The following is a 24,741-nucleotide window of genomic DNA, read 5'->3' on the forward strand; positions in this document are numbered from 1 at the left end:
TACAATGAGATACCATCTCACTCCAACAAGGGTGGCATTAATTCAAAAAACACAAAGTAATAAATGATGGAGAGGTTGTGGAGAGACTGGACACTTAAACACTGCTGGTGGGAATTTAAAATGGTACAACCACTTTGGAAGTCGATTTGGCCCATCCTTAGAAAGGTAGAAACAGAACTACCACATGATCCAGCTATACCACTCCTTGGAATACATCCTAGGGAAATAAAAGCCTTTACACGAACAGATGTATGCACACCCATGTTCACTGCAGCAGTGTTTACAATAGCAAAAAGATGGAAGCAACCAAGGTGCCCATCAATAGATGAATGGATAAATAAATTATGGTATATTCACAGGATGGAATACTATGCATCAATAAAGAACAATGATGAATCCGTGAAACATTTCATAATATGGAGGAATCTGGAAGGCATAACGCTGAGTGAAATTAGTCAGTTGCAAAAGGACAAATACTATATGAGACCACTATTATAAGAACTTGAGGAACAGTTTAAATACAGGAGAAAATATTCTTTGATGGTTACAAGAGTGGGGAGGGAGAGAGGTATCCCCTAATTACACAGTAAACAAGAACTATTTTAGGTGAAGGGAAAGACAACACACAACACAGGAGAGGTCAGCACAAGTGGACTAAATCAAAAGTGAAGAAGTTTCCTGAATAAACCAAATGCTTCAAGGCCAGGGTTGCACGGGCAGGAATCTGGGGACCATGGTTTCAGGAGATATCTAGGTCAACTGGCATAATAAAATCTATTAAGAAAACATTCCATATCCCACTTTGGTGAGTGGCATCTGGGGTCTTAAACGCTAGCAAGTGGCCATCTAAGATGCAACTATTGGTCTCAACCCACCTGGACCAAAGGAGAATGAAGAACACCAAAGACACAAGGTAATTATGAGCCCAAGAGACAAAGAAAGGGCCACATAAATCAGAAGCTACACCAGCCTGAGACCAGAAGAACTAGGTGGTGCCCAGTTACAACTGATGATTGCCCTGACAGGGAACACAACAGAGAATCCCTGATGGAGCAGGTGAGCAGAGGGAGGCAGACCTTAATCTCCTAAAAAGACCAGACTTAATGGTCTGACTGAGATAGAGGGACCCCAGAGGTCATCGTCCCCAGACCTTCTGTTAGCCCAAAACAGGAACCATTCCCAAAGCCAACTCTTCAGACAGGGATTGGACTGGACTCGAAGACAGAAAATGATACTGGTGAGGAGTGAGCTTCTTGGCTCAAGCAGACACATGAGACTACCTGGGCAGCTCCTGCCTGGAGGTGAGATGAGAAGGCAGAGGGGGACAGAGGCTCGCTGAATGGATAGGGGAAATACAGGATAGAGAGGAGTGTGCTGTCTCATTAGGGAGAGAGCAACTAAGAGTATATAGCAAGGCGTATACAAATTTTTGTATTAGAGACTGACTTGACTTGTAAACTTTCACTTGAAGCACAATTGAAAAAATAAGTAAATAAAGTACGATAAAAATAAAGGTCCCTCAACCCTCCATCCTGCACCTTTCCCACCCTTACAAAATTAAGATAAATTGCCAATTTGTATTTTCCAAATTAAGAAACATCATGTTTTTGATTCATACCCAAAATAAGTATGCTCTAATTCTGTAAATAATACTTTCTGAATTTTTTTTAAATAGTTGATGTTTATCTTTTAATTTAATGTTTCGTGTTTCCACATTTTAAACTTATATCTGGATGATCTCTAATTTAAAATGTATTTCACTCTTAAAAGTAGAAGAATCCTTATCAGACTATGTTTTCTGATATGGTCAGCAACAATAGATAACCTACTAAGCAGATATAAAAATATATTGATATAACCACAGAAATATTCAGAGATAAAACAAAAATTCCTACCTGAACTCTCAGTTTTTGAATGCTTGCTTTCCGTAGAGTCAAATAAATTCTCAAATGTATCACTTGCTATCCAAACTCCTATTGCTTACTATCCAAAGCTCAGGATTTGGTTCACTCACCATCCCTTCATACCAGAACTCAATAAATAATTTCTCACTTTCCAAAATCAAGAACCAAATAGCTTTAGAAAACTAGATTACACACACACACACACACACACACGCATATAGAGAGACAGAGGCTATATAAATTTACGAATTCTTGTTTAAGCAATAAATAATATGCATAATGTAAGTAAAATGTACATTATCTATACTTCCATTCAAATTTCATATTTTAATTCAGCTTAACTGAGAATTTTTCTATATAAATGTTTTTAAACTACAACATAGCCATTTTTTTGGTAAACTTTAGACCACACTTAAAATACAAAGGAAACCTTAGTACACGACAGATTACAATAATGATAGTTAAATAATGTTAATGCGTGGCTGCTGTCAAACAGCTCTGAAGCCAAGCTTAAAACATTTTTTTTTTCAAATATTCATCATAGCTTACATAAGTACAAGAAATAAGGTTTTCAAGGAAAGCAGGGCATTTTAAAGTTCATTTTTCAGCATCCTATTTCACAGGTCTTATCAGTATTTTTCTCGAAATCACAAAAACAAAAGGCAAAATAAAAGAAACACATGAAGCATATGGAAATTAAAAAGATGGCCAATATTCCAAATTCTTGTATGTACAGAAGAAGGGCGTGAAACAATTTTAGAAGGAACTACTCCATAAGGTTCAGCCAAAAGTCAAACCATCAAGCAAGTAATGAATTAAATAGGTTGGAAAAAAGGAAAAAAAAAAAAAAAGCTCTCATTATAAGAACGCATTTTCCCAAGAATTTAAACTTAGTCTAACATTTGAACATAAGCTTTTTCAAAAAATTAAGAATTCATCATATAATAAACTAATTTATATTGGTCATTCTTAAACGCATACATCAACACCTTGCCCCTATAATAGTTAAAAAAAAAAAAAAACTAATATCAGTTAAAAACAGAATTTGAGCATAAGATTTTTTTTCCCCACATATCCAAGAATTATTTTAAGAAGTAGAAAAGATAGGAGAAAGAGCTAGTAGGTCAGAAAAAAAAAAAAAAAGAAAAAACTGTAGGTTTGGGAAAAGTAAACTACATTTCCAAACTTTCCTCAAGTAAAAATGTATAAATGATTTAAAAGGACTTTAACCAGAGTTCCCATTTTATCCTAACACAGTCTCCTAAGAAAGAGCTCACTTTAGATTTGGTGATCTGAAAGAACTGAACTCCTCAGTGGGCCAAATTTAAGCGAGGCCAACTGTAATAGCTATTTGACACACTCCACCTCTCACACTGGGGGAAAAAAATGATCAGAGCAAAATTAAATGAATAACCAAACACAGAGAGAGAGAGAGAGACTTAAACCTTGTCTACAAGACTCACAGAGGAAATGACTTGAGTCAACGGCAGCTTGAACTTTACTGATTCCATATAGAGTACCAAGAACATCTCCTTAAAATAACAACTGTAATATTTTCACACGTTAAGTGACAGGTATATTCCATTCAAGAGTGTCTTCCTAAAATGCTAAGACTCACCACCACACTTTTAACTCAAGCCAGGGAATGAGAGCCCTTTGGGAGAGAGAGAACAAACCCATTGGGGCTGCCAAGATTCAATATAAGACTGAAGGCGACACATTCTGAAAAAATAAAGGTGCAGCAAATGTCACTATTTCTTTAGATGAAGTTCTCATACCTCCATTCCTAATTGTCCACATCAGGCGCCACCGCTCTGAGCATTACTGTTTCTCCTACATAAAAGGAAGGGGCTGAACTTTAGATGAGGCTCTAGGAGTGCCTTCAGCCTACGGTTCTAATCCACCGATTCTGAAATCACTACACAACTCCTACGACCCAGGGAAAATAACACCGTAGTGCAAAAAAAAAAAAAAAAAAGAAATGGACACATAAATCACCCCTTGCTTTGCCAAATATTAAAACCAGAACTTCAGGAACCAACCAACCTGTGTCTATGTTCATCGGGTCCATGGATCAGGAAGACCCCGGGGTTTTTAGCTCCTTTGCCGGCCTCTACATGAGGAATTAACACGTCTTCCAAGCCCAGATCAAAGCGTTTGTGTTTTGAAGAGTCTGGAAGGAAGAAGAATGCCCCAAAACACAGGGTGATGAAGGCACTGAGAATAAGGAGAAGGATAAACTTCTCGGACAGTCTCAAGGTAGCCCTGTGATGTGGGAAGGAGGGCGGCCCCAGGTTCAGAGGCGGGATCCTCCGCCCAGACAGGGGCAGCAGTGCGGGGGTAGTCATTGTTCCACTCCTGGCTAGAACACTTCATAAAGTTCTCATCTTATATCAAACCAACAATACATTGAACACAATCTTCAAAATCTTGGCCAAAAAAAAAAGGCAAACTCAATGCTTAAGGGATTGTTGTGCTTTTTAAGACAGCTCGTCCACTTACATTCAAAAACTTGTGTGACCCCCCCTCTCCCCCCAGACGTCCACTAGTGTGTGTCCGGCGGGATTTTCTTTGCCATCGCCTTTCAGTACCTCGTCGGGTTATCACTAGTCACCTCTTCATTCCTAGGGGTCCATCAGGCAAGCAACACTGCAGAAAAGATGTAAGGTGGCTTCTGCCATTCCTGCTCTCCAATGAGATGCTCAAATGTCGTCTCCCGCCCCAAACGGGGGGCCTTACGTGATCCCAGAGTTACAGACGATTCACTAAACCTCCACTGGCGCTTCTATTCCGGAATTCCTTAACCTTGGTGCAAAAAAAATAAGGGTCTCCTCAGAAGTCTGCGAATACGAAGAAAGGTCTGCCACCTCGCTGAGAAGCCGAAGCCGCGGCGCTGGTTGAAGTGGCAGGAAGGTCTTCTGGGACGCCGGCACCTCCCGACACTGCCTCGCAGGCTCGGCGCAGGGGGGGGGACGCTGATGCCCCCCTCCCTCGACGGCAGGCGCTACGGGCAATCGGGTCCAAAATGCCTGAGCCCTCCCAGCCGCCGCCGCCGCCGCTGTTGCTACCGCACGGCTCTGTCGGGGAGCGGAACTTCCTCCTCCGCCGGCCACTGAAAAGCCCCGGCGCGTGGGGGGGAGGGGAGGAGCGGCGGCCGCCCCCGCCCGGCTCCTCCTCCTCTCCGCCGCCAGTTCAGTTAACCCCGGCGTCTGCTCCGGAGCGAGGCCGTCGCCGACCCCGTCGCGCCCGGCCGCAGTGACCAAGCTCCAGGGGCTCCGCGACGGGGGGAAGGAGCCGAGCCGCGGCCCTTTAGTCCCAGAGCCTGGGCAGGCGCCTGCTCATTCCTCGCTTAGCGCCGGGGAGGCGACGGCCCTGGGCGCACGGGACCAGCAGCGCCTCGGGCAAGCAGAGACAGGCTCCGTGTGTTGCCCCGCGGCCGCCGGCCGCCGTGGGGGCCTCCTCCGCGGTACCTCCGGTCGCTCACAGCCCCTCGCTCTGGCGGCAGCGGGAGAGGCAGCGCGTCCACGCGGTGCGGGACTGCGGCCCGGGCCTTGTTCCCTTCCTCCCTAGCCCGAGTGAGCGCAGAGCAGCTATGGGGCCGACACCCGTTCGGCGCCCCTCTGAGAGGAACCCGGAGTTACGGGGCGCTCGCTGGGGCGCGGGCCGGCTCGCCAGCCCCTACTCGCGAGTGGGCGTCCCCGGGCGGCGGAGTGTGAGGTGCGCGCGCACGCTCCCGGCCCCGCCACCGCCCCTCCCCCGCCCCTCGCCCGCGTTCCGGTCTCGCGCGCTGCGGGCTCCCCGGAAGCGTCCCGCGTCTCGGGTCTGGGCGTGTGAGGGGAGAAGGTGGACGATCTGCGCTCGGCTGATAACTTTCACCCGTGCCCTCAGCTTTGCCCCCGCCAGTTCGTTTGATTGACCTGGTATTTGGGCGAGAGAGAGAGAAGGCTCAGGTCGCGAAAATATCGCGGAATTAAGAGTTACTGGAATTAACGGGTTTTGACCGCTAAAGTTAGCGTTTAATCTTGCTCTGTGAAATTTCGTCTTCATTGTAGACCGTGGGTCCTTACGGTTCAACGGCAGGGTCTTAAATTTCTTCCATGCGGCCCCTGTGCACGTTGTTGGGCACCCCAGGCTCCAGCCATATATGTTGAGCACGAACCATGTGCCAGGCTCTGTGTTAAAATGGATACATTGCCCGTTCAATTAGGTTACCTTTCTGAAGAGTCTGGGCACCCCCTGTATGACAGGAGGCTCTTTGTGGCTCGATTGCTGGAAAACGTTCTTTCATCTTTACAAGCTTCACTTTACCCCCTACCCCCACCCCCAGGAAAAGCAATGATAGTGAACAAAGAAGGTGATAAAACCCGAAAATACAACAATATTGGTTAAATTTAGAAAGAAAAACAAGCTGAGTCAATTCTGTTCTTCATGGTATTGAAAACAGCCGTGCTGAGATTAAGTCCAAAAAACTTAGTTGCGATACATACATATTCTCTTGCATCAAATTTGCTTGTTCTGGTTGTGTTTTGCTCTAATATTAGCATCAGTTGTCATTCCTTCTACATATCCTTATTGATGATGGAATTGAGAAGACTGGAGAGGCCCTTAAGTGGAAGGAAAAACAATCAGCCTTAGGTTTAAAATGAAGCAAAAGCCTCGTGTTCATTGGCACAATTCATAACTACATTCCAGTCTTCACTGTTGCTGGAACCTTTGCATATCTATCTACCATAAGACAAAAGAAGTCGTTGTCGTTGACCCACTTCACCAAATAAAGATGAGTTAATATATTTAAGGGCTACCTCTCACAAATTCAGCTAGCCAGGGTGGCAGTAAGAATGCCTGATCAAAAGTGAAATTTGTGTTGAACACTTGTGAAAATGTGAATAGGAAATGTAAGAAGCTCCCTGCCCTCCCAATGTGTCTTTATGAAATGTGCCAATTTTGACTGTCTAATTCTGAGCTCTCTGTAACCCAAATGAAAAGAAATACATCGGTTTCCTACCGTTCAGGTCATTATTTTTCATGGAAAGATTAACAAAAATAAATATTGACTCTGAATGAGATACCAAGTTATGTAAGTCTTGAAAAGTAATTATTACCTAGGTTTACACCTGTGATGGTTAAGGTTAATGTGCCAACTTGGCTAGGCCATGGTTCTCAGTGGTTTGGCAGATATTATGTAATCATTCTCCATTTTGTGATTTGATGTGAGCAGCCTATTAGTTAAAAGCGGAGTTTCCTTGGGGGTGTGGACTGCATCCAGTATATGTGGATGTTCTGGCAAAGCTTGCTCTCTCCATCGTGCATCCAGCCAATCATCCTCTGACCTCTGGTTCTTGGGACATAAGCCAGCAGCCTACCGTCTGACCTGCAGGTTTTGGTATTCACGAAATAGAGGTGGAAAATTTAAACAGGCTCATTACAAAAGAAGAGGTTGAAGGTGTCATCAAAAATTGCCAACAAAGAAAAGTCCAGGACCAGATGGCTACACTGGAGAATTCTACCAGACATTCAGAAAAGAGTTGACACCAATCCTACTCAATTTCTTCGAAAACATGGAAGAGGAAGAAACACTACCAAGCTCTTTCTATGAAGCCAGCATAATTCTCATATCTAAATCAGGCAAAGGCATCAAAAAAAAAAAAAAAAATTACAGACTGATATCCCTTATGAACATAGATCTAAAAGTTTTCATCAAAATTCTAGCCAACAGACTTTAGCAACATATCAAAAAAATCATTCACCGTGATGTAGTGGGATTCACACCAGGATTACAAGGGTGGTTCAACATAAGAAAATTAATGGAATTCATCACATAAATAAAACAAAAAGAACCGTATGATCATATCAATTTATGCAAAAAACCATTCAATAAAATTCAACACCTTTCCTGATAATAACTCTCAGCAAAATGGGAGTAGAATGGAAAAAATAAATAAATGGAAATTTCTCAACATAATTAAGGGCATATTTTCAAAACCAACAGCTGAGAGCTTTCCCTTTGAGGACAAGAATGAGACAAGGATGCCCATTATCACCACTCTTTTTTGATACTGCACTGAAAGTCCTAGCCAGAGCAATAAGAGAAATAAAGAGTATCCACATAGGACAGGAAGAAGTAAAACTATTTTTGCAGATGACATGATCCTATATGTAGAAGACCCTAAATTTTCCACAAGAAAACTGCTGAAACTAATAGGAGAATTTAGCAACAGTACGAGATTAAAAAAAAAACCAAATTAACACACAAAAATCAGTTGGATTCACCTATACTGACAAAGACTAAGGGAAAGAAATGAAACAATACTATTTACAGTGGGCCACAAATTGATAAAATAAACCTAACTATGGAATGAAAATTACACAACATTACCACAGGAGACTAAAAGAGACCTACAAAAATGGAAAGACATCCTATGCTCATGGATTGTTGTTGTTAGGTGCCTCCGAGTCGGTTCCAACTCATACTGACCCTCTGCACAACAGAGCGAAACACTCCCCAGTCCTGCGCCATCCTTACAATCGTTGTTATGCTTGAGCTCATTGTTGCACCCACTTTGTCAATCCACCTCATTGAAGGTCTTCCTCTTTTCTGCTGACCCTGTACTCTGCCAAGCATGATGTCCTTCCCCAGGGACTGATCCCTCCTGACAACATGTCCAAAGTATGTAAGATGCAGTCTCGCCATCCTTGCTTCTAAGGAGCATTCTGGTTGTACTTCTTCTAAGACAGATTTGTTCGTTCTTTTGGCAGTCCATGGTATATTCAATATTCTTCGCCAACACCACAATTCAAAGGAGTCAACTCTTCTTCAGTCTTCCTTATTCATTGTCCAGTTTTCACATGCATATGATGCAATTGAAAATACCATGGCTTGGGTCAGGCACACCTTAGTCTTCAGGGTGACATCTTTGCTCTTCAACACTTTGAAGAGGTCCTTGGCAGCAGATTTGCCCGATGCAATGCGTCTTTTGATTTCTTGACTGCTGCTTCCATGGCTCTTGATTGTGGATCCAAGTAAAATGAAATCTTGACAACTTCAATCTTTTCTCCGTTTATCGTGATGTTGCTCATTGGTCCAGTTGTGAGGATTTTTGTTTTCTTTTTCTTGAAGTGTAATCCATACTGAAGGCTGTGGTCTTTGATCTTCATTAGTAAGTGCTTCAAGTCCTTTTCACTTTCAGCAAGCAAGGTTGTGTCATCTGCATAATGCAAGTTGTTAATGAGTCTTCCTCCAATCCTGATGCCCTGTTCCTCTTCATATAGTACAGCTTCAGATTATTTGTTCAGCATACAGATTGAATAGGTATGGTGAAAGAATACAACCCTGACACACACCTTTCCTGACTTTAAACCAATCAATGTCCCCTTGATCTATGTAAAGGTTCCTCATGAGCAGGATTAAGCGTTCTGGAATTCCCATTCTTCGCAGTGTTTTCCATAGTTTGTTATGATCCACACAGTCAAATGCCTTTGCATAATCAATAAAACACAGGTAAACATCCTTCTGGTATTCTCTGCTTTCAGCCAGGATCCATCTGCCATCAGCAATGATATCCCTGGTTCCACATCCTCTTCTGAAACCAGCCTGAATTTCTGGCAGCTCCCTGTCGATAAACTGCTGGAGCCGTTTTTGAGTGATCTTCAGCAGAATTTTGCTTGCGTGTGATATTAATGATATTGTCCTATAATTTCCACATTCGGTTGGATCATCTTTCTTGGGAATAGGCATAAATATGGATCTCTTCCAATCAGTTGGCCGGGAAACTGTCTTCCATATTTCTTGGCATAGACGAGTGAGCACCTCCAGCACTGCATCTGTTTGTTGAAACATCTTAATTGATATTCCATCAATTCCTGGAGCCTTGTTTTTCACCAGTGCTTCAGAGCACCTTGGACTTCTTCAGCACCACACCACTAGAGCCAAAGATGAAGAAATAGAAGATTTGTATCAGCTGCTGCAGTCTGAAATTGATCGAACATGCAATCAAGATGCATTGATAATTACTGGCGATTGGAATGCAAAAGTTGGAAGCAAAGAAAAAGGATCAGTAGTTGGAAAATATGGCCTTGGGGATAGAGACAATGCCAGAGATCGAATGATAGAATTTTGCAAGACCAACGACTTCTTCATTGCAAATACCTTTTTTCACCAACATAAACGGCGACTATATTTTTTATTTTTTATACACATGGACCTCGCCAGATGGAACATACAGAAATCAAATTGACCACATCTGTGGAAAGAGACGACGAAAAAGCTCATTATCATCAGTCAGAACAAGGCCAGGGGCTGACTGTGGAACAGACCATCAATTGCTCATATGCAAGTTCAAGCTGAAACTGAACAAAATCAGAGCAAGTCCACAAGAGCCAAAATATGACCTTGAATATAGCCCACCTGAATTTAGAGACCATCTCAAGAATAGATTTGACACATTGAACACTAGTTACCGAAGACCAGATGAGTTGTGGAATGACATCAAGGACATCATCCATGAAGAAAGCAAGAGGTCACTGAAAAGACAGGAAAGAAAAGGCCAAGGTGGATGTCAGAGGAGACTCTGAAACTTGCCCTTTGAGCGTCGAGCAGCTAAAGCAAAAGGAAGAATTCATGAAGTAAACGAACTGAACAGAATATTTCAAAGGGCCTCTCGAGAAGATAAAGTATTATAATGACATGTGCAAAGAGCTGGAGATGGAAAACCAAAAGGGAAGAACACACTCGGCGTTTCCCAAGCTGAAAGAACTGAAGAAAAAATTCAAGCCTCAAGTTGCAATAGTGAAGGATTCAATGGGGAAAATATTAAATGATGGAGGAAGCATCAAAAGAAGATGGAAGGAATACACAGAGTCATTATACCAAAAAGAATTAGTCGATATTCAACCATTTCAAGAGGTGGCTCATGGATTAGAAGACAATATAGTGAAAATGTCAATTATGCCTAAAAGCGATCTACAGATACGATGCAATCCCAGTACAAATTTCAACAACATCCTTTACTAAAATGGAATCTAATGACCAACTTCATGTGGGAAGGAAAGAAACCCCAAATAACCAAAGCAATCTAAAGAAAAAGAACACAACAGAAGGCCTCACACAATGCAATATCAAAACATACTGTACAGCCACTCTCTTTTGGCAGTCCATGGTATATCCGGTATTCCTTGCCAACACCACAATTCAAAGATGTTAACTCTTCTTCTTCTTTGGTCTTATTCATTGTCCAGCTTTCACATGCATATAAGGCAACCAAAAACACCATAACTTGGGTCAGGCCCACCCTAGTCTTTAAGGTGACATCTTTGCTCTTCAACACCTTGAAGAGGTCTTTTGTAGCAGATTTGCCCAACGCAATGTGTTGTTTGATTTCTTGACTGCTCCTTCCATGGGTGTTGATGCCGGATCCAAGTAAAATTAAGTCCTTGACAACTTCAGTCTTTTCTCCATTTATCACAATGTTGCTTATTGGTCCACGTGTGAGGATTTTGGTATTCTTTCTGTTGAGGTATAATCCGTACTGAAGGCTGTGGTCTTTGGTCTTTATCATTAAGTGCTTCAAGCATCTTCAGTTTCTGCAAGTAAGGTTGTGTCATCTGCATAATGAAGGTTGTGTCATCTGTTAATGAGTCTTCCTCCAATCCTGATGCCCTGTTCTATAGTCCAGCTTCTCAGATTATTTGCTTAACATACACATTGAATAGGTATGGTGAAAGAATAAAATCCTGACTCACACCTTTCCTAACTTTAAACCATTCAGTATCCCCTTGTTCTGTTCAAACCACTGCCTCTTGACCTATGTACAGGTTCCTCATGAGCACAATTAAGTGTTCTGGAATTCCTATTCTTTGCAATGTTATCCATAATTTGTTATGATCCACACAGTTGAATGCCTTTGCATAGACGTTTAAGCACAGGTAAATGTCTTTCTGGCATTCTCTGCTTTCAGCCAGGATCCATCTAACATTAGCAATGATATCCCTGGTTCCACATCCTCTTCTGAATTCACCTTGAATTTCTGGCAGTTCTCTGTTGATGTACTGCTGCAGCAACTTTTGAATGATCTTCAGCAAAATTTTACTTACGTGTGATACTAGTGATATTGTTTGATAATTTCCATATTTGGTTGGATCATCTTTCTTGGAAATAGGCAAAAATATGGATCTCTTCCAGTTGGTTGGCCAGGTAGCTGTTTTCCAAATTTCTTGGCATAGATGAGTGAGCACTTCCAGCACTGTGTCCATTTGTTGACACATCTCAATTGGTATTCCATCAATTCCTGGTGCCTTGTTTTTTGCCAGTGCCTTCAGTACAGCTTGGACTTCTTTCATCAGTACTCTTAGTTCCTGATCATATGTTACCTCCTGAAATGATTGGACATTGACCAATTCTTTTTGGTATAGTGACTGCGTATTCCTTTCATCTTCTTTTGATGCTTCCTCTATCGTTGAATATTTTCTCTGTAGAATGCTTCAATACTACAATTCAAGGCTTGAATTTTTACTTCACTTCTCCCAGCTTGAGAAATGCTGAGTGTGTACTTCCCTTTTGGTTTTCTATCTTCAGGTCTTCGCCCATGTCATTATAGTACTTTGTCTTCTCAAGTTGCCCTTTGAAATCTTCTGTTCAGCTCTTTTACTTCATCATCTCTTTCTTTCACTTTAGCTACTCAACATTCATGACCCCCATGCATCTGTCAATTTGTCGTACTGTGGGGGCTTGCATGCTGCTATGCCACCGGTATTCAAATACCAGCAGAGTCACCCATGGCAGACAGGTTTCAGCTGAGCTTCCAGACTAAGATGGACTAGGAAGGAGGACCCAGTGGTCTACTTCTGAAAAGAATTAGCCAGTGAAAACCTTATGAATAGGTTTATGAATATGGAACAATGTTTGGTATAATGCCAGAAGATAAGCCCCTCAGGCTGGGAGGCACTCAAAATATGACTGGGGAAGAGCTGCCTTCTCATAGTAGAGTCAACCTTAGTGACATGGAGTAAAGCTTTCAGGACCTTCATTTGCTGATGTGGCATGCCTCAGAATGAGAAGAAACAGCTGCAAACATCCATTAATAATTGGAATGTGGAATGTACAAATCATGAATCTAGGAGAATTGGAAATTGTCAAAAATGAAATGGAATGCATAAGCATCAGTATCCTAGGTATTAGTGAGCCAAAATGGACTGGTATTGGCCATTTGAATCTGACAATAATATGGTCTGATCTGGGAATGACAAATTGAGGAGGAATGGCATTGCATTCATTGTCAAAAAGAACATTTCAAGATCTATCCTGAAGTACAGCGGTGTGAGAGACACAATAATATCCATATGCCTCCAAGGAAGACCAGTTAACACGACTATTATTAAAATTTACCCACCAACCATTAAGGCCAAAGATGAAGAAATTGAAAATTTTTATCAACTTCTGCAGTCTGAAATTGATCAATCATGTGATCAGGATGCATTGATAATTACTGGTGATTAGAATGCGAAAGTTGGAAGCAAAGAAGAAGGATTGGTAGTTGGAAAATATGGCCTAGGTGATAGAAAAAATTCCAGAGATCCCATGATAGAATTTTGCAAGACCAATGACTTCTTCATTGCAAATACCTTTTTTCACCAATGTAAATGGTGACTATACATATGGACCTCAACAAATGGAACACATAGGAATCAAACTGACTACATCTGTGGAAAGAGACGATGGAAAAGCTCAACATCATCAGTCAGTACAAGGCCAGAGGCCAACAGTGGAACAGACCATCAATTGCTCATATGCAAGTTCATGTTGAAACTGAAGAAAATTAGAACAAGTTCATGAGAGCCAAAGTACAACCTTGAGTATATCCCACCTAAATTTAGAGACCATCTCAAGAATAGATTTGACTCATTGAACACTAGTGACCGAAGACCAGATGAGTTGTGGAATGACATCAAGGACGTCATGCATGAAGAAAGCAAGAGGTCATTAAAAAGGCAGGAAAGAAAGAAAAGGCCAAAGGGGACGTCAGAAGAGACTCTGAAACTTGCTCTTGAATGTCGAGTAGCTAAATTGAAAGGTATATACCCTAAAGAAACCTAAAAATAATGACGTGAACAGACATAGGCACACCTATGTTCATTGCTTTATTCATGGTAGCAAATAAATGGAAACAACTGAAGTGCCCAACAACAGATGAATGGATAAACAAATTGTGGTATATACATGCAATGGAATATTACACAACCATAAAGAACAGTGATGAGTCCAGAAAACATAGCATAGATGGACCTAGAGAACATAATGCTAAGTGAAATAAGCATGTAAGCACAAATATTGTATGATCCCTCTTTTATAAGAAGACAAGAACAGATAAATAGAGAGAGACCAGTGGTCATTTGTGGTTATCAGGGAGAGGGAGAAAGGGGAAAGAATGTTTTAGACCATGAGACCTCTTATTTTTGGTGATGGGAAAAGTGGCACTGAATGTAGATGTAGTGAGCACAGCACAACCAAAGTAAAAAGGAGTGTTTGAGCCCATATGAATGTGTATAGGCAAAGTGGTATGTGGGTAGTTACAGGTGTGTACACAGGTGAGAACAGATAGAAGTATCTGTACCAAAAACAATCCCATTGCCATCGAATCAATTCCGACTCATAGCAACCCTATAAGATAGAGTAGAACTGCCCCATAGGGTTTCCAAAGCTATAATCTTTATGGAAACAGATTGCCACATCGTTCTCCCATGGAGTGGCTAGTGAGTTTGAACTGCTGACCGTTCACTTAGCAGCTAAGCACTTTAACCATTGTGCCACCAGGGCTCCTGGAAGTATCTGTATAACCATAAAATAACCAAATCCATTGCTGTTGAGTCAATGCCAGCTCATAGTGACCCTATAGGACAGAGTAGAACTGCCCCATAGGGTTTCCAAGTAGCTAGTGGATTAGAACTGCCAGCCTTTTGGTTAGCAGCCAAGCTCTTAACCACTGCACCACCAAGCCTCCAAAAGGAAGGCGTAGAGGTGTGAAGCAAGCTTGTGAGCAAAGAGGAAGAAGAAAGGCGTCCCTGACCAGGAATCAAACCCAGGCTGTGGTGGTGAGAGCACCAAATCCTAACCGCTAAACCACCAGGGAGTATCTATTTAGGTAGATACAAACATTTGTGCGGGCACATATATTCATTGAAGACAAAAATACGAATGCTCTTCAGACATAACCAAACACCTTCCAGGACTGGTTTTCTGGATTTGAAGTCTTAAGACCATAGTCTCATGGGACTATTTCAATTGGTAAAACATAGTTCACAAAAATCATGATCTGCATCCTACTAAAGTGAGTGGCATCTGGGGTCTTAGAAGCTTTCAAGAGGGCATCTAAGACACAATGTAGGTCTCTACTAGTCTGTATGAGACCAAAAGGTCAACAAATTACTCAAAAGCAATGATGAGAAGATAAGGGGGCAGGAAAATTAGAATACTGGAAAGAGAACAAACAACACAAAGAGAATGTTGATATATTGTGATGAATGTAACTAATGTCACTGAACAAATTCTGTAGAAACTGTCATATGAAAACCTAACTTGCTCAGTAAACTTTCATCAGAAATTCAATAAAATGTTAAGAAACAAAAAACAATTATGGTGCCAGCTAGGTGGCAATACCTTGCAGGGTTGGGGCAATATTCTCTAGGAAGCTATATATGCTCTAAACCAGTGTCCAATTTATGATGCTATTTCTCCCATAGCCAGGATTCATGGGCCCAGGAATCAAGGGGTGGAGATGAGAGTAGCACTTCTCACTATTACCACAAGTGACCCACTCACAAAATTTTTGCCTCCTGTCCCCACAACATCATGCTCGGCAGGTCTAGAGGTTTTAGTTTCAAAGGGAGGAATGCTCTCACCAGGAGACGCAACACTGATTGTGCCAATGAACTGAAATTTAAGAATGCCCCCTTGCCACTTTGGGCTCCTCATGCCTCTGGATCAACAGGCAAAGGAGAGAGTTGCTGTATTTGCTGGTGTGATTGATCCTGATTACCAAGTGGCAATTGGATTGATATTACATAATGGAGGTAAAGAAGAGTGTGTCTGGAATATTGGAAATCCCTTAGGACATCTCTTAGTACTACCATACCTGGTGATTAAACTCAATGGACAACAACAACAACCCAATTCCAACATGACTACTAATGGCCCAGACCTTTCAGGAATGAAGGGCTCACTCCACCAGGCAAAAAACCATGACCAGCTAAGTTATTTGCTGAGGGCAAAGGGAACACAGAATGGGTGGTGGAAGAAGGTAGTTCTAAATACCAGTCAGGACCATGTAACCAGTTGCAGAAACTAAGACTGTAATTGTCCTGAGTATGTCTTCCTTATTTTTTTATATGTATGTGACATACACACATGTATATGTGCATATATATATGCGTGTATGTGTGTATATAGCAAATATCTTTGTTTTCTTCCCTCCCTTATTCCATTACTTATAAAATGTAAGATGTAAATGGAGCTAGTATGCTTTCGGTTGTACACATGATAGTTGTATCATGTTAGGGGTAAGTATGACTTTATAATTGTATTTAGAGATTATGTATGGCTTAAGGAGATGTATACAGGTGCCAAGTTGACAAGGGATTGACTGTGATGGCTAAGGTTGTGTGTCAATTTGATTGGACCATGGTTCTCAGTAGTTTAGCAGATATGAAACCATCCTCCATTTTGTGATTTGATGTGAGCAGCCAATCAGTTGAAAGGGGAGTTTACTTGAGGGTGTGGCTTGCATCCAGTATATATGGATGTTCTGGCAAAGCTTGCACTCTCGAGTCTGCATCTGACCTGTCATTCTTGCCGTCCAGTTCTTCAGACGTGAGCCAGCAGCTTGCTGTCTGACCTGCCAATTTTTAGTTCGTCAGCCCCTACCACCATGTGAGTCAGGAGCAGCCGCCAGCCTGATGCCTAACCCATGGTTTGGGCCTTGCCAGCCTCCACAACTGCATGAGCTATTTCCTTGAAATAAAAAAGTGAAGTGTGTATATGTATATGGTTTTGATCCTCTAGAGAACCCAGCCTAAGACAACGTCAAATTGTTAACTACAAGAGTTATAAATTACATGAAACCTGCCAAAACCTAGACCTAGTTGACAAGTGTAACTTAAGCAGGCTCACTCTCATAGCTGGTGGAGACGGCTTATATGTGTCCCTTTACTTAATTGCCCTTGCCTGTTTAGCAAAATTCATTTTTCCTTCAGGAGAGTAAAAACATTATTAAATTGGTTATTGTAGATGTCCAAATACGGTCTGCAGTTCTGAAGGTATTGATGATCCGATAAGTTATTTCATCACAATCCTACACCAGCATAAAAAACTATTATTATTTTTTTATATATATATTCTTCTGTAAACTGATGTATTTTTACACAAATAACACGTGCCATCTGCGTTTGTTTGCTGGCTGTGCCCTCCCGCCGTGAGGTATCCTCACAAGCGCTGCCATGCCAATCCTCTTCCCCACATGTTGTTGTAAAAAAAAAAATTAGCATAGCACACTTATGAAAATACCTCAGGGGGAGGGTGTGGCTGGCGAACAAACACAGAAGGCATGTGTTATTTGTGTAAAAATATGATAGGTCCCCCCTCAAAGAATTTTAAAAGATTCAGCAGTGTTTTCAAAAATTAAAAGCAAGTTACAAATTCATAAACTATGATTACAAGCATATAAAAAATGCATGTATAAAAAGACTGAAAGGGAATATTCAAAAATAATTATGGCTGTTGTGTTAGGTTGTTGATATTTTATGTATGCTATTATATTTTTTTTATAATTACATGAATAAAGTTTTAAAGAAACTTGGTGCCAGAGAAGGTCAAGTTCAGATCGCAGATAGGTAGGTCAGTCATAATCAAGGTGAACATACAAACTAGGGTCCATCTGAGGGCAATCAGCAGAGAGCAGAGCAAACTGTTAGGTGTACGTAACAGGGAAGGATTTCATTCCAGAGAGGGTAAAGAGAATATATTCTTTTCAAAGAGTAGTTCTGGTCCTTGAAAACATTATGCTAAGTGAAATACGTCAGACACGAAAGTACAAATATTGTATGAGTCCACCTATACGAAATATCTAGAACAGGGGAATACATAGAGACAAAACTAGATTAGTGGTTACCAGGGTCTGGGGGGAAGGGAAGACAGGGAGCTATTGCTTAATGGGTACTGAGTTTCTTTTTCGGGTGATGAAAAATTTTGGAAATAGTGGTGATGGTTGCCCAATATTGTGAATATAATTGATGTCACTGAACTGTACACTTAATAATGGTTAAAATGGCAAATTTTATGTTATACATATTTTACCACAGTAAAATTTAAAAAAAAAGAGTATGCTTTGATCAAAGGTATGGTCAAGATTCCAAAGTGCCAAATGGTGATTTTCATTTTAAAATCCATATTAATTCATTTACAATTTAGGAAATTAGGAGTATTAAATTCCTAGCAAAGCAAAATTACTGCTCCAGGTTTCAGATTCATAGAACCACTCTGGGAATCCACTCAGGCATTGCAATGTCAAATTTACTTGTATTTGTGTAATCATATGTTGGTTTTTCCATTATTGATACAATTTTAACACCTATTATATACACACACGTCTCCTAGCTCTGTTTTGAGTGAAACCGAAGACGTGCTGGAGAAAAAAAAATATAGCTGGTATGCAAAAAGAGAGTTTTGATTTCCCTACATAACTTGTTCCTTTTTAAGTTTCAACTGGCTCCCAAAGTATTCAAGGAAGATGTTAGAGGAGAGATTCCAAGACCTGACCATTAAATATGTAGGGAAAACCATAATCAGGCTTCAGCGCTGCTCCTTCTGTTCTTGCTTTTTTCTGTGAAGCTTTTCTCCTCGGAGGCCAGAGATAAGCTGAAGTTCAATGTTATGAAACTCAAGTTAGCTCCATGGACAGACAGAAAAGCCAAAAAAAAAAGCTTAGGCTGCTTCTCTTAGACAAAGTACTTGAGGCTCATTTACTTATAACAGAGACGTTTGTTGAAGGCCTCCTGTGTGACAAGCCCTTTACCAGGTGCTAGAGACTTTGAGATTTAGAGATACAAGTCAGAATCCTTATGCTCAGTGAGTTTGCAGTCTGGTATGGGGAGAGAGATGTGCACTGACCAGGCATTGGGGCAAGTTCTGTCAGAATAAAACCCCAGTGGCTACGGGAACTCTGAGAGGGCACCAGGGTGGAAGGTAATTGGTTGTGGGTCAGGGAAGCTTCCTGGATCAAATGTCACCCAAGCTGACTATTTAGTTAACCAGGAGAAGAGAAGGGTGGTATTCCAACCTAAGAAGCAGAACATGCACAGACACCCATAGCTGGTTTTTCCTGTGGCTTACCCACAAAGCCCTTCCCTGCTTTACTCTTTCATTAAATAGCTTGCCTTGCCCTAATCCTCCAGCATGCTAGAACTGGGAAAATGAGAATGGTGAAGCAGTAACTATTATCTACATTGCAGGTAAAATGGGCTCCGATGACTAATGGGCATCATAAATGTGTTTCTGTAATCAGAAGACCTGGATGGTGTTCTGCTTTCATTGGTAGTGCTCTGTTATTTCAGCAAACATATTACCTCTTCAAATCCATTAATAAAATGGGACTATTCAAATGTATATAAGAAACACCACAGATTATGAACAGACTACTGAACTAGGAATCAAAAGATGGATTCCAATCTAGCTCCACCACTTACTGAGTTTCCTTATTGATAAATCACAATAATCTTCACCTATTCTATAGGACCATTTGAAGACCAAATCATCTATTATTTATAAAATGCCCTAAAAACTTGTTAGTTTTGTACAAAATAATGCGTGACTGTTGATGATGGTGTTTTTGTGCTTGGAAACATGAGTTTTTACTCTGCCTAGCATCCCTTTGGGAAGCCATCCCTTCCTCAATCTTAGTCTATGGGTTCAGGTTGGGATGACTTCTTCAACCACCAGTTGTATCCAGAGGTGAGTATGTGGCTCTGATCTGATTAAACCAGTAACCAGTTCCCATTGAATTAATTCTGCCTCTTGGTGACCCCATGTGTTTCAGAGTAGTACTGCACTCCATAGGGTTTTCAATGGCTGTGACCTTTCCAAAGGAGCCCTGGTGGTGCAGTGGTCAAGCACTTAGCTGCTAACCAGAAGATTGGCAGTTTGAACCCACCAGCTTCTCCATGGGAGAAAGATGTGTCAGTCTGCTTCTGTAAAATTTTACAGCCTTGGAAACCCTATGGGACATTTCTACTCTGTCCTATAGAGTTGCTATGAGTTGGAATTGACTCCATGGCTATGGGTTTTGGTGACCTTTTGGAAGCAGATTGCCAGGACTTTCTTCCAAGATGCTCTGGCTACTAACTTTCAGTTAGTACCTGAGTACTTAACCATTTGTGCCATCCAGGGACTCCTAACTAATCATTGTTCTTGAGTGCAGTTGAGTTGATTATGACTGATTACAACCCCGTGTGACAGAATATAACTGCCCCACAGAGTTATTTTGACTTTAATCTTTATGAATGAGGTCAACAGTCCTCTCCCATGGAGCCACTGTGTGAGCTTGAACCACCAACCTTTGTGCCACTAGAGCTCATTCCTAACTAATTAGTGTACTACATTTCCCTGGTCATAATGACTGGTTCAGAGAAGGACATGTGACCCAACCAAATCAATGTCATTTGCTAACAACATCGGCCAGAAACCTCTCTCTTTTCCCTGGAATTACCAATCCTGAGAATGCTGTAACCTTAAATCTCCCGTCGGCCCTCTTTTCCACCATGTGAAAAAGAGGAACCTTGCCTACAAATGAACCTGAGACACTGGGAGAGGAAAAAAAAAAACCCGTTGCTGTCAAGTGGATTCTGACTCATAGTGACCCTGTAGAACAGAGTAGAACTGCCCCATAGGGTTTCCAAGGAGCAGCTGGTAGAATTGAACTGCTGATGTTTTGGTTAGCAACCAAGCTCTTAGCCACTATGGCACCAGGGCTCCGGGAGAGAAAATATTCACCTTATATCACCTGAGCCCTTGAGGCAAGGGTGGTGCAGGTTTTGTGGGCCCTGAAGCACATATAATTTGGGGTCTGTTTTTAAGAAAAAGAATACAGAATCATAAATGCAAAATGAGTTACATAAGTGGATTTTGTTTAAAACAGAATTCAATTACAAGTATATATTTCTTCAAAATGCCAGAGGCCACTGAAACACCAACCATGAAGGGGTGGGATGGATGGGAAGTCCGAGTGGAAAAGAGACCACAGTCTTAACCAATTGTGATGAAAATATTTTACTTCTGCAAATTTGAGAAAAACAGGTGAACATGTAAATACATTGCTAGAGCCTCTCTCAGGGCCTTAGACAGGGCCAGCAGTGAGGGACTAGGAGCTTAAACTTCATTGGGCTCATAGTAAATCTACTTCTTATCTGAATTCAGCCATATCTAAAGCTAGTTCATCCTTTGAACTTCTCACTTACACCAACCTATGAATTTCTTTTTCAGTTGGAACTGGTTTCTGTGGCTTGCAATCAAAAGACTCTTGATTAACATACATTGTGTCTGTGTGTGGAGGTGCTGGGGCTGCAATTGTATGTGAAGCATCGGTTAGTTTTACAAGTGAAAAGGATATTTGGGACAGGGACAAAAATAGGGTAGAACCAGGAGAGAACAACAATCTCCTTGGGCAGCCAGAGGAAGAGGACATAAAGCTGAAAGGGCTGGACATAAGTGAGAGTAGAAGCCAATTAAACCTAGCAACCCCTACCAAACCCCCACCCCCCTGCCAAAAAAAAAAAAAAACCTGTTGCCGTCAAGTCCATTCTGACACATAGAAACCCTACAGGACAGAGTAGAACTGCTTCATAGGATTTCCAAGAGTAACTGGTGTATTCGAACTGCCAACCCTTTGGTTAGCAGCCAAACACTTAACCACTTAACTTGTGCCATCAGGGCTCCAGCAACCTCTACAGATGCCTTCAAAACTGGATGCTCATATCCACCTTTATAAAGAGGCATCTGATACCAAAAAGGTTAAGTATTTTTCATAAATCCTCATATTAAAGTTGTTTTTAACCCACTCAAAGCAGCTAGCTTGAGAATATGACTTACTGATTTATTTATTCATTCATTAAATATTATTGAGCATCTACTCTGCCAGGTGCTATGCTATGTGCTAGGCATCCAAAGATCAATAAACTATGGAAAGGAGCTGCATATGATGAAAAGAGCATGGGCTCTGGAGCTGTAGAAAACTGGGCTTAATCCTTCCTCCACCATTTACATGCATGGAACATTGGAAATCGTTGTTCTCCGTTTCTTCTTCCATGAAATTAAAATAAAAATACATACCTTATAGGATTGTTGTGAGGATGAAATGATATAATGTATGTGATAGTCCTTCTTTTATACTTAGGATTCAGTAAATATTATTGTTTTTTTATAGGCCTCAGGATGGGTAGTAGCTGGCATGTAAAGAGAGGTGGGAGAGAATGCTCCAGAAAGATGGAAGAATCTGTGCAAAGACTTGAAACAAAGGAGGAAAGAGAAAAAGCATGGCTTGTGTTAGGAGAACCTCCTTCCTCTGGTCCCATATTTTCATGGGGAAGGATTTACTGGAATATCACTCCTGGATTCTCACACTATCCCTATCCTTTACACTCAGGAGTGGGTAACCTGGTTGGTAAGTACTGCTACTTTCATTCGCTCATAGTTCTAGATTGGATGGAGCTAATCTGTTAAAAGGCCCCAATCACTGAAAATTCATTCTCTTTTCTCTTTCTGCCCCAGATGAGTGGAGACAATGATCTTGAGTAAGGGTGTCTGCTCTGCAGACCCAGCCTTCCCTTTGGTGGACTTTCCTGATGCTAGATACTGCAGGGGGTGGAGGTGGGCAGAGAGTGTTAGCAAGCCCCATTAGGTTACAGATATCTAACCTGGCTTTCTAGTAGCTGGTCTAGAATAAAGCTGACATTTTTTATCTCTATTTGACTGTCTTTTATGTCTTAATTCGTCCAGATTTGTGAGGTTGGAAGGTCAAGTAATTTATTGATCCTCTGTAAAATGAAAAGTAGTTCGTTATAGCTAGAACATAGATTGTAGAGAGAAGAATGGTAAGAGGTAAAGCCATAAAGATAAACAAAGGAAGATTTCTGCTCAGGTTGTTGCAGTAAGGTCACAGATGATCCGTTCCCTTAACTCCACACAAATATCAGCGATGGCTAGGATTTAAAAAGAGAAAACCAAAAAGACATAAGCCGACTCAAAAGCAAAATAAATAATTTCATGGATCAGAAATGGAACCAAGGCAGAAAGAACTTAGGAAGGCTGAAGTCACAGGCCTGCTTCAAAAGCCAAGGTTTTTGTGCTCTACAAGGTGACAGGAACTAAAGATGCTCCAAATGGGGTGGAGAAGAGGAGCTAGGCTTAGTGCTTGAAGCCAGAAGCTCATGAAAGGAGATGAAATTAAACTGCTGCCAACCCACTGCCTGGGAAAGCAGAAGTACAAAGACTTTGGATCAGGAACCAAGTTAAGCAGCTGGCCAAGGGACTGGATCTACAATATCCCCAACAGCACATTAAGGTAGGAACACCAAAATGTCAACATAAGAACTGTTTATACAATGGAAGTCTGGGAGGCAGGTGGAGGAAATAAATCATTGAACATGGAAGGGCAAGCATAGAGGAAGGGTGAAAGGAAGAAAACAAACTAAGAACAAAACAGAAAAAAACAAAATCTGCCCATTCAAAATGAGCCTGACCACCAAATACCAAACAAAGATATCTAATACTAAGGAATACGGACAATAAAATGAACACTCAAAACATAAATTTACACCAGATAAAACATCTCTGTGTAACTGTCTGACAAAGATTTTTAAAATAAATATTTTTGGGTACTCGAAGAGATAAATAAAGGGATAACACCATTTCAAGGAGTCGAGACTCAGACACAGATGGAATAAAAAGCAAGTAAATATTAAAAAGAGGATAGTGGTGGTTCAGTGGTAGAATTCTCACCTTATACGCAGGAGATCTGAGTTTGATTCCAAGCCAATGCACTTCAAGTGCAACCACCACTCATGGAGGCTTACATGTTGCTGTGATGCTGAACAGGTTTCAGTGGAGCCTCCAGACTAACAGATTAGGAAGAAAGGCCTGGCAATCTGCTTCCAAAAATCAGCCATTGAAAACCCTAAGAGTCACAACAATCCCATTGTGCATGGGGTCACCATGAGAAAGGGGCCAGCTCAGAGGCAGCTAACAACAACAATTAAAGATCTTGAAAAACAGAAATATGATCATTGAAATGAAAGTCAACAGATGGGGTTAACTCTAAAGCAGGCCAAAAGTGAAGAGAAAAAGTTCTGAGTTAAAGGGCAGTATTGAAGAACTCACCCAGAACACCGTTTAGAAAAATAGATTTAAAAAATGTGAAAGAGTTAAGAGTCATGGGGTTAGATTGAGTGGCTCAAAAAAAACATATGCCTAATAGAAGTTTCAGAAGGAAAAAAATGATACTACATTTAAAAAGAAAATGGCTAAAGGTTTTCTAATCAAAAGATCAGAACACCAAGTGTACTGAGCACAATAAATAGAGTAAACCAATATTTTTGTCACATTGTAGTGAAACTACAGAACAATGAGGACATAGATAAAATCTTAAATTACCAAAGGGAAACCACTGATTATTTGCAAAGGAACTATAAGTAGACTTTTCAAAAGCAGTAATAGAAATGAGAAGACAATTGAATGATATCTTCAAAGTGCTGAGTGAAACACTATCAACTGAGAATTTGATTTCAAGATAAGCTATCATTTAAG

At 41.1% G+C, this 24,741-nt stretch overlaps 1 protein-coding gene across 1 annotated transcript in view; it reads right to left on the reverse strand.

The window, feature by feature from the left end:
- Window positions 1-5,314, reverse strand: part of MAN1A2 (mannosidase alpha class 1A member 2) — a 236,028-nt gene extending 230,714 nt beyond the window's left edge. Inside the window, exon 1 of the mRNA XM_064282369.1 lies at window positions 3,951-5,314. Coding sequence (XP_064138439.1) covers window positions 3,951-4,252 — 302 coding nt within the window. The 5' untranslated portion in view covers window positions 4,253-5,314. The remainder of the gene's footprint in view (window positions 1-3,950) is intronic.
- Window positions 5,315-24,741: the final 19,427 nt, after the last annotated feature.

This window comes from Loxodonta africana, chromosome 3, assembly GCF_030014295.1.
Source record: "Loxodonta africana isolate mLoxAfr1 chromosome 3, mLoxAfr1.hap2, whole genome shotgun sequence".
Lineage (NCBI taxonomy): Eukaryota > Metazoa > Chordata > Mammalia > Proboscidea > Elephantidae > Loxodonta > Loxodonta africana.